The sequence below is a fragment of the Heptranchias perlo genome, chromosome 2 (genome assembly GCF_035084215.1).
Source record: "Heptranchias perlo isolate sHepPer1 chromosome 2, sHepPer1.hap1, whole genome shotgun sequence".
Taxonomy (NCBI): Eukaryota; Metazoa; Chordata; class Chondrichthyes; order Hexanchiformes; family Hexanchidae; genus Heptranchias; species Heptranchias perlo.
In genome coordinates, this window is record NC_090326.1 from 30,161,104 (window position 1) to 30,176,039 (window position 14,936).

Genomic DNA, 14,936 nt, shown 5'->3' on the forward strand with positions numbered 1-14,936 from the left:
TCCAGACCCACAGCAATGTGGTTGATTCTTAATTGCCCTCTGAAATGGCCTAGCAAGCCACTCAGTTATAAAATCTCGCTACGAAAAGTCATAATAAGAATAAAACCGGACGGACCACCTGGCATCGGACCACTAGGCACTGGACACGACAACAGCAAACCAAGCCCAGTGGACCTTGCAAGGTCCTCCTTACGAACATCTGGGGACTTGTGCCAAAATTGGGAGAGCTGTCCCACAGACTAGTCAAGCAATAGCCTGACATAGCCATACTCACAGAATCATACCTTTCAGCCAACGTCCCAGACTCTTCCATCACCATCCCTGGGTATGTCCTGTCCCACCGGCAGGACAGACCCACCAGAGGTGGCGGTACAGTGATATACGGTCAGGAGGGGGTAGCCCTGGGAGTCCTCAACATTGACTCCGGACCCCATGAAATCTCATGGCATCAGGTCAAACATGGGCAAGGAAACCTCCTGCTGATTACCACCTACCGTCCTCCCTCAGCTGATGAATCAGTCCTCCTCCATGTTGAGCACCACTTGGAGGAAGCATTGAGGGTAGCAAGGGCACAAAATGTACTCTGGGTGGGGGACTTCAATGTCCATCACCAAGAGTGGCTCGGTAGCACCACTACTGACCGAGCTGGCCGAGTCCTGAAGGAAATAGCTGCCAGACTGGGCCTGCGGCAGGTGGTGAGCGAACCAACACGAGGGAAAAACTTGACCTCGTCCTCACCAATCTACCTGTCGCGAATGCATCTGTCCAAGACAGTATTGGTAGGAGTGACCACCGCACAGTCCTCATGGAGATGAAATCCCGTCTTCACACTGAGGACACCATCGAACGTGTTGTGTGGCACTACCACCGTGCTAAATGGGATAGATTCAGAACAGATCTAGCAGCTCAAAACTGGGCATCCATGAGGCGCTGTGGGCCATCAGCAGCAGCAGAATTGTATTCCAGCACAATCTGTAACCTCATGGCCCGGCATATTCCTCACTCTACCATTACCAACAAGCCAGGGGATCAACCCTGGTTCAATGAGGAGTGTAGAAGAGCATGCCAGGAGCAGCACCAGGCGTACCTAAAAATGAGGTGCCAACCTGGTGAAGCTACAACTCAGGACTACATGCATGCTAAACAGCGGAAGCAACATGCTATAGACAGAGCTAAGCGATTCCACAACCAACGGATCAGATCAAAGCTCTGCAGTCCTGCCACATCCAGTCGTGAATGGTGGTGGACAATTAAACAACTAACGGGAGGAGGAGGCTCTGCAAACATCCTCATCCTCAATGATGGCGGAGTCCAGCACGTGAGTGCAAAAGACAAGGCTGAAGCGTTTGCAACCATCTTCAGCCAGAAGTGCCGAGTGGATGATCCATCTCTGCCTCCTCCCGATATCCCCACCATCACGGAAGCCAGTCTTCGGCCAATTCGATTCACTCCACGTGATATCAAGAAACGGCTGAGTGCACTGGATACAGCAAAGGCTATGGGCCCTGACAACATCCCAGCTGTAGTGCTGAAGACTTGTGCTCCAGAACTAGTTGCGCCTCTATCCAAGCTGTTCCAGTACAGCTACAACACTGGCATCTACCCGACAATGTGGAAAATTGCCCAGGTATGTCCTGTCCACAAAAAGCAGGACAAATCCAATCCGGCCAATTACCGCCCCATCAGTCTACTCTCAATCATCAGCAAAGTGATGGAAGGTGTCGTCAACAGTGCTATCAAGCAGCACTTACTCACCAATAACCTGCTCACCGATGCTCAGTTTGGGTTCCGCCAGGACCACTCGGCTCCAGACCTCATTACAGCCTTGGTCCAAACATGGACAAAAGAGCTGAATTCCAGAGGTGAGTTGAGAGTGACTGCCCTTGACATCAAGGCAGCATTTGACCGAGTGTGGCACCAAGGAGCCCTAGTAAAATTGAAGTCAATGGGAATCGGGGAAAACTCTCCAGTGGCTGGAGTCATACCTAGCAGAAAGGAAGATGGTAGTGGTTGTTGGAGGCCAATCGTCTCAGCCCCAGGACATTGCTGCAGGAGTTCCTCTGGGCAGTGTCCTAGGCCCAACCATCTTCAGCTGCTTCATCAATGACCTTCCCTCCATCATAAGGTCAGAAATGGGGATGTTCACTGATGACTGCACAGTGTTCAATTCCATTCGCAACCCCTCAAATAATGAAGCAGTCCGAGCCCGCATGCAGCAAGACCTGGACAACATCCAGGCTTGGGCTCATAAGTGGCAAGTAACATTCGCACCAGATAAGTGCCAGGCAATGACCATTTCCAACAAGAGAGAGTCTAACCACCTCCCCTTGACATTCAACGGCATTACCATCGCCGAATCCTCCACCATCAACATCCTGGGGGTCACCATTGACCAGAAACTTAACTGGACCAGCCATATAAATACTGTGGCTACGAGAGCAGGTCAGAGGCTGGGTATTCTGCGGCGAGTGACTCACCTCCTGACTCCCCAAAGCCTTTCCACCATCTACAAGGCACAAGTCAGGAGTGTGATGGAATACTCTCCACTTGCTTGGATGAGTGCAGCTCCAACAACACTCAAGAAGCTTGACACCATCCAAGATAAAGCAGCCCGCTTGATTGGCACCCCATCCACCACCCTAAACATTCACTCCCTTCACCACCGGCGCACTGTGGCTGCAGTGTGTACCATCCACAGGATGCACTGCAGCAACTCGCCAAGGCTTCTTCGACAGCACCTCCCAAACCCGCGACCTCTACCACCTAGAAGGACAAGAGCAGCAGGCACATGGGAACAACATCACCTGCACGTTCCCCTCCAAGTCACACACCATCCCGACTTGGAAATATATCGCCGTTCCTTCATTGTCGCTGGGTCAAAATCCTGGAACTCCCTTCCTAACAGCACTGTGGGAGAACCGTCACCACACGGACTGCAGCGGTTCAAGAAGGCGGCTCACCACCACCACCTTCTCGAGGGCAATTAGGGATGGGCAATAAATGCTGGCCTTGCCAGCGACGCCCACATCCCATGAACGAATAATTTTAAAAAATCCCTTAATACCCTTGGCTAGCAAAAATGTATCGATCTCAGATTTTAAGTTATTATTTGAGCTAGCACCTGCTGCTTTTTGTGAGAGTTCCATACTTTGACCATCTTTTACGTGAAGAAGTGTTTCCTAACTACTCTCCTGAATGGCCTGGCTCTGATTTTAAGGTTATGTCCCTTTGTCCTAGACTCCCCCACCAGTGGAAAAACTTTCTCTATCTACCCCATCAATTCTTTTCAAAATCCTAAACACCTCAATCAAATAACCCCGTAACTTTTTTTTATTCATTCAAGGGATGTGGGCGTCGCTGGAAAGGCCAGCATTTCTTGTCCATCCCTAGTTGTCCTTGAGAAGGTGGTGGTGAGCTGCCTTCTTGAACCGTTGCAGTCCGTGTGGTGAAGGTTCTCCCACAGTGCTGTTGGGAAGGGAGTTCCAGGATTTTGACCCAGCGACAAGTCAGGATGGTGTGTGATTTGGAGGGGAACGTGCAGGTGGTGTTGTTCCCATGTGTCTGTTACCCTTGTCCTACTAGGTGGTAGAGGTCGCCGGTTTGGAATGTGCTGTCGAAGAAGCCTTGGCGAGTGGCTGCAATGCATCCTGTAGATGGTACATACTGCAGCCATGTTGCATCGGTGGTGGAGGGAGTGAATGTTTAAGGTGGTGGATGGGGTGCCAATCAAGCGGGCTGCTTTGTCCTGGATGGTGTCGAGCTTCTTGAGTATTGTTGGAGCTGCACTCATCCAGGCATGGGGAGAATATTCCATCACACTCCTGACTTGTGCCTTGTAGATGGTGGAAAGGCTTTGGGGAGTCAGGAGGTGAGTCACTCGCCACAGAATACCCAGCCTCTGACCTGCTCTTGTAACCACAGTATTTATGTGGCTGGTCCAGTTTAGTTTCTGGTCAATGGTGACCCCCCAGGATGTTGATGGTGGGGAATTCGGCGATGGTCATGCCATTGAATGTCAAGAGGTGGTGGTTAGACTCTCTCTTGTTGGAGATGGTCATTGCCTGGCACTTGTCTGGCACGAATATTACTTGCCACTTATCAGCCCAAGCCTTTTATATACTAGGGAATACAAGCCTAGTTTATGTACTCTCTCCTCATAAAAGAACTTGAATTTATACAGAGCCTTCCACATCCTCGGGAAGTCCTAAAGTGCTTCAGGGCCAATGAAATACTTGTGAACTGTAGTTGTTTTGTAGGTAAACATGGCAGCCAGTTTGCACAAAACAAGATCCCACTGGCTGCAATGTGATAAATAACCAGTGAATCTGTTTTTGGTGGAATTGGTTGAAGGATAAATATTGGCCGAGACACCCTACTCTTCTCTAAATATTTTTTCTATGATTCTCTGAATAGTGCAATAGGATCTTTTACATCCAACTGGACAGGGTGATGAGGCCTCGATTTAACATCCAAAAGACAGCATTTCTGACAAAGCAGCACTCCCTTAATACTGCACTGAAGTATACGTCCAGATTATAATGGTACAATTTTAAAGGGGTTGCAGGAACAGAGAGACCTGGGGGTTCACATACACAAATCTTTGAAGGTGGCAGGACAAGTTGATAAGGCTGTTAAAAAAGCATATGGCATCCTTGGCTTCATAAACAGAGACATAAAGTACAAAAGCAAGGAAGTTATGCTAAACCTTTATAAAACACTGGTTAGGCCTCAGCTGGAATATTGTGTCTAATTCTGGGCATCACACTTTAGGAAGGATGTCAAGGCCTTGCAAAGAGTGCAGAGGAGATTTCGTAGAATGGTACCAGGGATGAGGGACTTCAGTTAGGTGGAGAGACTGGAGAAGCTGGGATTATTCTTCTTGGAGCAGAGAAGGTTCAGAGGGGGGATTTAATAGAGGTGTTCAAAATTATGAAGGATTTTGATAGAGTAAATAGGAAGAAACTGTTTCCACTGACAGGGGGGTCAGTAACCAACGGACACCGATTTAAGATAATTGGCAAAATAACTAAGGTGATGATGAGGAGAAATTGTTTTGTGTAGCGAGTTGTTATGATCTGGAATGCACTGCCTGAAAGGGTGGTGGAAGCAAATTCAACAGTAACTTTTAAAGAGGAATTGGATATATACTTGAATATGAAAAATTTGCAGGGCTACACTAATTGGATAGCTCTTTCAAAGAGACAGCACAGCCACGATGGGCCAAATGGCCTCATTCTGCACTGTATCTATGAAATCCTAGAGTGGGGCCTGACTCCATGACCTTCTAACTCAGAGGTGATAGTGCTACGGCTGAATTCAAGGCTGACATGCATTAAGTGCTTGGTGCTGTACTGATCACAAGTGGAATTTGTCATCTTAATTACACAGAAATTACAACCTGGAAACAGGCCATTCGGCCCAAACAGTCTTTTTTTTATTTGTTCATGGGATGTGGGCGTCGCTGGCAAGGCCAGCATTTATTGCCCATCCCTAATTGCCCTTGAGAAGGTGGCGGAGAGCCGCCTTCTTGAACCGCAGCAGTCCGTGTGGTGAAGGTTCTCCCACAGTGCTCTTAAGTAGGGAGTTCCAGGATTTTTGACCCAGCGACGATGAAGGAACGGCGATATATTTCCAAGTCGGGATGGTGTGTGACTTGGAGGTGGATGTGCAGGTGGTGGTGTTCCCATGTACCTGCTGCCCTTGTCCTTCTAGGTGGTAGAGGTCGCGGGTTTGGGAGGTGCTGTCGAAGAAGCCTTGGCAAGTTGCTGCAGTACATCCTGTAGATGGTACACACTGCAGCCATGGTGCATCGGTGGTGAAGGGATTGAATGTTTAGGGTGGTGGATTAGTCTGTGTTGGTGTTTATCCGCCACACAAGCTGCAATCTTAAACCCCATGAACCCTTGCTGTATCCAGATCTCTTTATTCCTCCTTCCTTCAACCACTTATGTGACAAATTCTGAAATGTTGACATGGTCTGTGCTTCAGTCACTATGTCTGGTAGTGCATTCCACATTTTTTTTTTATTCGTTCACGGGATGTGGGCGTCGCTGGCAATGCCGGCATTTATTGCCCATCCCTAATTGCCCTTGAGAAGGTGGTGGTGAGCCGCCTTCTTGAACCGCTGCAGTCCGTGTGATGACGGTTCTCCCACAGTGCTGTTAGGAAGGGAGTTCCAGGATTTTGACCCAGCGACAATGAAGGAACGGCGATATATTTCCAAGTCGGGATGGTGTGTGACTTGGAGGGGAACGTGCAGGTGGTGTTGTTCCCATGCGCACACCTTTCTGTGTTTAAAAAAAAATTGTGCTCTCTGTGCTAAATCTCACCTTCTCCTGTGATAATTGGACTCTGTTGTCCTCATATTATTTGTTACCTGTTCTTTTCCTTTCAGTTCCTTCCTTTGTTTCCTCTTTTTTCATCCCTGTAGTGCACCGTATTGCCTGTTTGCTCAGATTGATCCTAGGGATATCTTGATATCTAAATGTTCATACGTTGACAGCTTATTGCTATTTATTAGGAGTTTAACTGTTTTCCTCTTTGGATTTCTAAATTGTTTAATTGTCCTGATTGGCTTGGTATCATCTGGATTCATTACTGTTTATAAATAGTCTTTTTTAAAAAATAGACTGATCACAAGAATAATTTCCACTGGATTTGGGTGAAACAAATTCTGTACTGTATAATTAGAATGCATTTATCACCTTGAAATAAGCCCTTAAGTGTTTTATAAACTGGTAGCATTACATGACATAAGAACAGAAATGCTGGAAATCCTTAGCAGTCAGGCAGCACCTAAGATGAAAGAAACAGAGTTTAACGTTTCAGGTCGATGACCTTTCGTCAGAACTGGAAGAAGTTAAAGAACATTACATGATAGGTGTGACAGCACTATAATATTGCATGGTTTTCTTTTGTAGTGCACTGGGTTGTCTGTCCAGTGTGTGTATGAAATCAGCACTTTCTCTAGGTAAGAGATCTTGCATTAAAATCAAAATCTCCTATTCTAAAATTTAACCCTTGTTTTTTCAATAGAAGGAAACAACTTGCATCTATATAGTGCCTTTTGCAACCTCAGGACATCCCAAAGCGGTTTACAGCCAATGAAGTCTGTTTGAGGTTTAGTCACTGTTGTAATGTAGGAAACACAGCAGCCAATTTCCGCACAGCAAGGTCCCACAAACAGCACTGACGTAAATGATCAGATCATCTGTTTTAGTGATGTTGGTTGAAGGGGAGTTCTCCCCAGGAAACTGGGGAGAACTCCCCTTCAAATAGTGCCATAGGATCTTTTACATCCTCCTGAGAGGACAGACAGGGCCTCAGTTTAACATCTCATCCGAAAGACAGCCACTCCAAGAGTGCAGCACTCCCTCAGTACTGCACTGAATGTGTACCATACCTGAAATTCTACACCAATCACCAGAGAAAAATTATATACTGAGAGTTACAGTTGACTTGAAGTGTGCAAGGCTGTGATTTGGTTTGGTGGGTGTTCTAGGTGCATTGCACACACATGTGTTCATAGTATACATTTTCACAGACTGGCTATGGCTACTGCAGCAAATGCAGATGGAAAGAAGTTCAACATGTTTGAAGGAAAGAAACATGCTGAACTGACTCTGGAACACTGGATTACACGTTGGGAAAAGCAAGAAATTGGATTTCACCTTGATGAAGTACATGAGTGAGTAGTACATTCCCGTTTTTGCTTCAAGTCTCCGGCAGTCTCATGAGTGCAATTACCTCATGGTACCAACCTGTCTACATCAAACCTAGGGGGAGACCATTTGGGCCCTTTTTACCTGTCCGGATAAGCAAATAAGGCTCTGGGTAATCAAACAATTCACCACTAACTACAAATATTTATGAATAAAGAAAAAAAGACTTGCATTTATATAGTGCCTTTCGTGACCTCAGGACATCCCAAAGCTAATTACAGCCAATTAAGTACTTTTGAAGTGTAGCCACTGTTGTAATGTAGGAAATGCGGCATGCAAATTGCGCACAGCAAGGTCCCACAAATATGACAAAGACTAGATAACCTGTTTTTAGGTGTTGTTTGAGGGATAAATATTGGCCAGGACACCAGGGAGAACTCCCCTGCTCTTCCTCGAATAGTGCCACAGGATCTTTTACGATCACCTGAGAGGGAAGACAGGGCCTACGTTTAACGTCTTACCTGAAAGACAACACCTCCGATGGTGCAGCACTCCCTCACTACTGCACTGGTGCGTCAGCCTAGATTTTGTGCTCAAGTCTCTGGACTTGATCCCACGTCCTGCTGACTCAGGCAAGAGTGCTATCAACTGAGCCACGGCTGACACATGCAGAGTATTGTAAACAATTTTACAACACCAAGTTATAGTCCAGCAATTTTATTTTAAATTCACAAGCTTTCGGAGATTTTCTCCTTCCTCAGGCAAATGTTTCAAGATCTCCTTCATTTCAACATTTGCCTGAGGAAGGAGAAAATCTCCGAAAGCTTGTGAATTTAAAATAAAATTGCTGGACTATAACTTGGTGTTGTAAAATTGTTTACAATTGTCAACCCCAGTCCATCACCGGCATCTCCACATCATGACATGCAGAGTAAATCAACAATGTTATGACACAAATCCTTTTCAAAGGTTTCACAACAATGCTAACCAGACCCAATATACAATCAATGGGATGTGATTTCCAAATGCCCGCTGCCCATTTCTTGCGTGAAGAACATGCCGCCGGCAGTTGAAAATCAGATGGGTGGGGGCACCTCAGCCACGCTTTGGATGCCCAGGCTCCTCCCTCCCCCAGGCCTGACCGGCCAGCCGGCTTGACACCAGAGCCAGCTGATTTGCTGCCCTCCCACAACCAGCAAGCTGTTTGTTTGATGTGATGCAGTTCGCCCGCTACATTCAAATGAGGCCCAAACCTGAAAATGGTTCAGGCCTTCTAACGCAGACTTGGGACGTGCAACTCAGCCACTCCGCCGCTGCCACACCCATTTTGGGCGGAAATTGAAGAATCCATAAATTTAAGGACTCAGATTTTGCTGCCAAAATAACGGCGAGTTTAATGACACTTGCCGTTGTTAATGTGTAAATGTCCAGCAACTTGTAGCAAGGAAGTGAATTGCAAATCTCCACAAGTCGCTGGACGATTTGCACCACTCCACTGTTAGCCTCGCGAAAACGGCATCACACCCTCAACCTCCCCATCAGTTTCATAAAATTGCTGCATTTGCACATTAATTGCCAATTAAACTCACCACTGAAGGTTAGGGCTGCTACTTATCAAAGTACCTTTTTAATGATGAGATTTATGTTCCTGCAATGCCAAGCAACCTCTCTGGCCCAGAAAGGAAACAATTTAAACTGTGGCATCTCATTCCTGTAGGTTGTAAATAGTTGTTAGAGATTTTTAAAATTTTAAATTTTTTTGCTTACTTTTCCTTTCTGTTTCTTTTTTTTCCCCCTGTTAATCCAATCTTTCTTTCCCTCTCTTTGTTTCTCTTCCTGTACCTGATTTGACTCTAATTTACCCTATTTCCTTCTCCATCATTCCTCTGTTTCTTTCTCAATTCTTTAATCTCATTGGTTTAGGGGATACACTTTTGGTCCTGTTGTTCATCAAGGTCCCAGATCCCCCGTTGCCCTCGCTCTGCTGTTATCAGCTTATACTTCCAGCAACTTACAGAGTAAAACATCTCGAGCTGAAGGGATGAGGGAAAAAGTCTAACAAACGGGGCATGCCGCAAGATGACCCATTGAAGCAAAATCTGGGCCAAGATCTTTTGCCTGTGACTCCTATTACAACTCCCATGTGATGTATATATCAGTAACAACTTGGCACAGCGTGTCCTGGATTCGTGGCTGCTGGTAACATGTTACACTCATCAATTGTGTCAATTTGTGTTTGATAGCCTGGTAAACACAGTGAAGAAAATAAAAGTTTCAGTCTCTTCTTACCTGAGGTAGTATTTTTGTAAATTGCAACTATCAATTCATCTTAAATATGAAGAATATCAAGTTATTGAAATACAGTTTGTTGAAATGTCTAAATAGTATCTCTCTTTATTGGATTGCAATTAATCATAATACTTAACTGTTACAAAACCTTCAAATTGCCCAAAACGTGAAAATTCAGCTTGTTTGTAGTAAAACGTAAACTGTACGTAAACATAAGCTTATGATAAGGGATTGCTTTTGTGACAGTTTATATATTTAACGAGAATTCCATTTTGATTTCTCAACTCAACTGCATTGTGCCCTAGAACTAAGTCCTGGTGGGCCCCAGTAAAACCTGACCATGATTCCAGTCTATAAAATGGACTGAGTATTCACCGATCAATCGGCAGCTCTTTTATAACTGAAGTGTGGTTCCAGCCGCTTGTTCAATCACTCTTGAGAGGATGTTGAATGACATAAAGAATGAAATCGGCCACAACAAAACCGACAGCCTTGTAAAGGAAAAGTATTTCTGGCCTTTAGTTCTTTGTAATTTTTTTTTAAAGCTCAGTAATCTTGATTTTTGACCTCCGATTAATGTTTGTGACTATAATGTGCTATGTCGCTGCCCATCTTCAGCCAATTGACAAGAATGCCCTCTGACCTTATGACCCTGGCTCAAGATACTATCACATAAATTGACAGATTTTCTTTTAAAGATTAAAAGTTTTATAAACTACGAAGCAAAAAGTGTTCCAAATTAAGTGTGCCACTTTTTATATGTGCCCCTGGACATACAGGTTACACTGAGTTAGATCAATACTACAGCACAGAAGCAGCCATTCGGCCCAACTGGTCTATGCTGGCGTTTATGCATCACATGAGCCTCCTCCCTCCCTATTTCATCTACCTCTATCAGCATATCCTTCTATTCCTTTCTCCCTCATGTGCATAACAAATAGGGGAGGCGGGTGGGGGAGAAACTATTTACAAGGAATGTGTACAATTTAAAATTTGTTGCCTATAGGCGATGTAGAAAACTTTTGGATGCGATCCAATTCCACAGCATAGTATAACTTAATAAATGATATAGCGGGGCTGCTGAGTTGGTTGTAACTGTCCAATTATATTTGTTCATTTTTAACTGCTCTTTATCTGTAGAATGTTGAAGAAATACCTGGATGTTATGCTAAATGGGAGAAAACAAATTCGTATTTTTTTTCCACTTTGTGGGAAGGCATTTGATATGAAATGGTAAGTAAGTTGCCGATGGAGAGTGACATTTTAAAACATTGGTATGGTTGGTCACACTGGAGGATACACTTTTTGTACTCTGCTAGTATTTCATGTTTTTCAATATTCTTAACCAACATTTCAATCTCAGAACTGCAGTCATGCTAGAGCAACCATTCCCTTGGGGTTTAATTTGTCTGCACCATTTGAGGTTTTGACTGAAATTTATAATTTGCCATTTTCCACTTTCTGATATCTAATAAGTTTAATACTTTTTAAAAAAATGTTGGTCAAAGCAGAGTGATTTGAACATATTACATATTCATGTGCCAATATTTGCACAACATAATTTAAATGCCATGCACTGGAATTCCTGAAAGATGCAGTTAAATCAACAATTGAGATGTATTTAGTTGGTCAAATTTACTTGGATTTTTAGGAGATCTTTGATAAGGTACTTTTGGGTTTTTGAAGTAGGTACATGGAATTAATATCGGATTACAAACTGGTAGGAAGTGACGATGATTAAACAGTGTGTGTCACAAGGAAGATCCCCTGCTGTTCACACTATGATGTGGAGATGCCGGTGATGGACTGGGGTTGACAAATGTAAACAATCTTACAACACCAGGTTATAGTCCAACAATTTTATTTGAAAATCACAAGCTTTCGGAGGCTTCCTCCTTCGTCAGGTGAATGTCAGGAAAATCACCTGACATTCACCTGACGAAGGAGGAAGCCTCCGAAAGCTTGTGATTTTCAAATAAAATTGTTGGACTATAACCTGGTGTTGTAAGATTGTTTACAGTTCACACTATGGGTGAGAGTATCCTCAATTTAGGTTAATGCTCATTGATCAATGAAATATTGAACATGCACAATAGCCAGATATTAGAAACTGAAAGTGCTTATTTTCATTTTGTAACTATTTAAGACTACAATCTAAATACTTATCGGCAAATGCTGTTCTTAATTCAGTGACCAAATTGTAACTCTTTTATTTCTCAAAGTTTTATTGTAGCAAAATATCATGTTATGTTTGAATGTAGAACGGTTTACTGCAAATATATAGTGCACATCCCACATATGTTACAACTAACATAGGAACATGAGTAGGCCATTCAGCCAGATCATGGCTGATCTGTACCTTAACTCCATCTGCCCGCCTTGGTTCCATAACCCTCAATACCCTTGCCTACCAAAAATCTATCAATCTTAGTTTTGAAATTTTCAATTGACCCCCCAGCCTCAACAGCTTTTTGGGGAGAGAGTTCCAGATTTCCACTATGCTTTGTATGAAGGAATGCTTCCTGACATCATCCCTGAACAACCTAGCTCTAATTTTAAGGTTATGCCCCCGTGTTCTAGACTCTCCCACCAGATGAAATAGTTTCTGTCTATCCACCCTATCAAATCCTTTATTCATCTTAAAAACCTCAATTAAATCACCCCTTAATCTTCTGTACTCAAGGGAATAAAAGCCTAGTTTATGCAACCTGTCCTCATAATTTAACCCTTTTAGCCCCAGTATTATTCTGGTGTATCTGCGCTGTATCCTTTACAAGGCCAATATATCCTTCCTAAGGTGCGGTGCCCAGAACTGAATGCAATACTCCAGACAGGGTCTAACCAGAACTCTGTACAGCTGTAACATCAGTTCTTTAGAGAGCAGTGTGCAGTAAGCAGAAAGGTTTTGTGTGCGTTTATTTGTGAGATATTGGGGTAGATTTCTGGCTTCACCGCCTGGGTGGTAAACTGGCTGAGTGGATCGCCATCCTTATTCAACCTGACTAATTTTCATTGCACTGATTTAAGTCTACCCCCTTGGACAGGATAGTGCTATTGTGTACTGTGCTATCCTAAGATTTATGTAATGTTAAGTTAGATTTCAGGCAGCTTAGACTGATCCTTTTGAAGAAGTTATGAGAAAACAATTAATTCACTTAAGAATTAAGATAATTGTGATTGAGCCTTTATTCAATAATCTTATTTATATTTGCATTAATTGGGCATTAAAAGACAACAGAAGAAATACTTGGGTCGGGCTTTTCAAATTTTGCGCTAAAAAAGCATGTGTATTTTTGACCAGTAAATTTTAGTTGAGTTTTGAGATCCACTTTGCCATAAAGGGTCATGCCTCTTCATTTGGTCTGTTGTCTGCAGGCTTGCTGACCTGGGGCACACTATTGTTGGTGTGGAAATATCTGAAATAGCAGTAAAACAATTTTTCACAGAACAGAATCTGTCCTACACTCAGGAGCCTGTACCAGGAATAGCAGATGCAGAAGTGTTTAAGGTAAGATGGTGACAGCTGTTTGTCAACAGTCTATTAATATTCACTTGATTTTTACACTGAAGATTAATAATGTGTCTAGAAATTAAAGATGATTAATATGTCTAGAAATTTTCTTGATCCATTAAATTTATCCCACAGGCAAATGCATGGTGGGTATGTGACTTTGGCTGTGGGCTAAATGTAAAGCATGGGGAAGTTTCCAGACAGTGCATCTCTGATTAGTGTTTTCCAAACCCAGCCAATTCAGAGCACCATACATAGCTGGTCTAATCGGTGTCATCCAGTTTCTTATTTTCATGTTTAAAGAGAAACAAAAACAATGGCCTCAATATTAAACCCCCCCTCCCCAGATGGGCGGGACAGGGTCGGATTGGGGGGTGGTGGTGGTAAAGACTTATATATATGTGGAATGCGGCTCCAACACATCGCGTGTGCGCCCACAACCTTTTGTACAGCGGTGGATATCGGGGTGCCCGATTGTCCCACTGTGGAGAGGCGGGACACTTCATTAACATATTTAAATCAGGCTCCCATAGTGCAATTGGGAGCCCGATTTAAAATTCATTGCTGCCACGCGGATTTCCCAGGTGTCAAGAATGCCTGCCAGTGAAAGGGAGGCAGGAGCTGCGGGCTCCACAAGGTAAGCGCCTGTGGGTCAGGAGGAGCAGGAATGCTCCCTGCGGCCCCTCAAGAAAGCCTTCGGCCTCCCCCCTGCCGCGATCGCTGACCTTCCCCCCCCCCCCCCCCCCGATTGCCAGGGACCGTCCCCAAGGGGCCCCAGCTTCGGCCTCCTGCCGCTGGTCTTCCCTCCAGGCCGCCGGCCAGGCTGTCAACATGGCCAGCTGCCGGGTGGGAAATGGAACAAAAAAGATAATAGAGGTCCTGCCGTTAAGCTCAGTAGGTCCTCCGCGTCCCCGGCCTTTTCGGCCTCCCCCGCACCCTCCCTACTTCCTCGTAAATATTGGGGCCAATGTGATACTTGGTAGCTGATTATAGAATGGGTGAAATTTCAGAAGCTCCTCACTTAATCTATTATTTAAATAAATGTTCAGACGAGCCCACTGCCTTCATGAATTGCAAGGGCTTCCACTCCATTAATCTGCAACTCGCGTGTGATCACCATATAATTTGGAACACCTCTATCGGATCTCTTCTTAACTTTTCTGTTCTCATGAAGAGAACCCCAGTTTCTCTAATCTCTCTTCATAACTAAAGCCTTTCATCCCTGATATCTCTTAGTAAATATTTTCTCACCAAATCACTGTCCAACTCCCTCTTAAATTTAATCAGCAGCCTCAATCGCCTCCCTGGACATTTCATTCCAAGCATTCACTATCCTCCATGTGCAATAGTTAGAACTAATCTGCTTATTCACCTTCCCTCTTCTGAGCTTCATCCCATGCCCCTTGTCATGGTAAATAGTATCTTATGGTTTACCTTGTCGATACCCTTAAGGGTTTTGCCTTCAATAAGATCCT

At 44.3% G+C, this 14,936-nt stretch overlaps 1 protein-coding gene across 2 annotated transcripts in view; it reads left to right on the top strand.

Annotated features, from left to right (window-relative positions):
* LOC137336295 (probable thiopurine S-methyltransferase) overlaps nucleotides 1-14,936 on the top strand; it is a 31,898-nt gene that overhangs the window by 1,603 nt on the left and 15,359 nt on the right. For both annotated transcript variants that reach the window (XM_068001651.1, XM_068001650.1), the window contains exons 2-4: nucleotides 7,544-7,687; nucleotides 11,091-11,183; nucleotides 13,326-13,458. In XM_068001651.1, coding sequence (XP_067857752.1) covers nucleotides 7,551-7,687; nucleotides 11,091-11,183; nucleotides 13,326-13,458 — 363 coding nt within the window. In that variant the 5' untranslated portion in view covers nucleotides 7,544-7,550. The remainder of the gene's footprint in view (nucleotides 1-7,543; nucleotides 7,688-11,090; nucleotides 11,184-13,325; nucleotides 13,459-14,936) is intronic.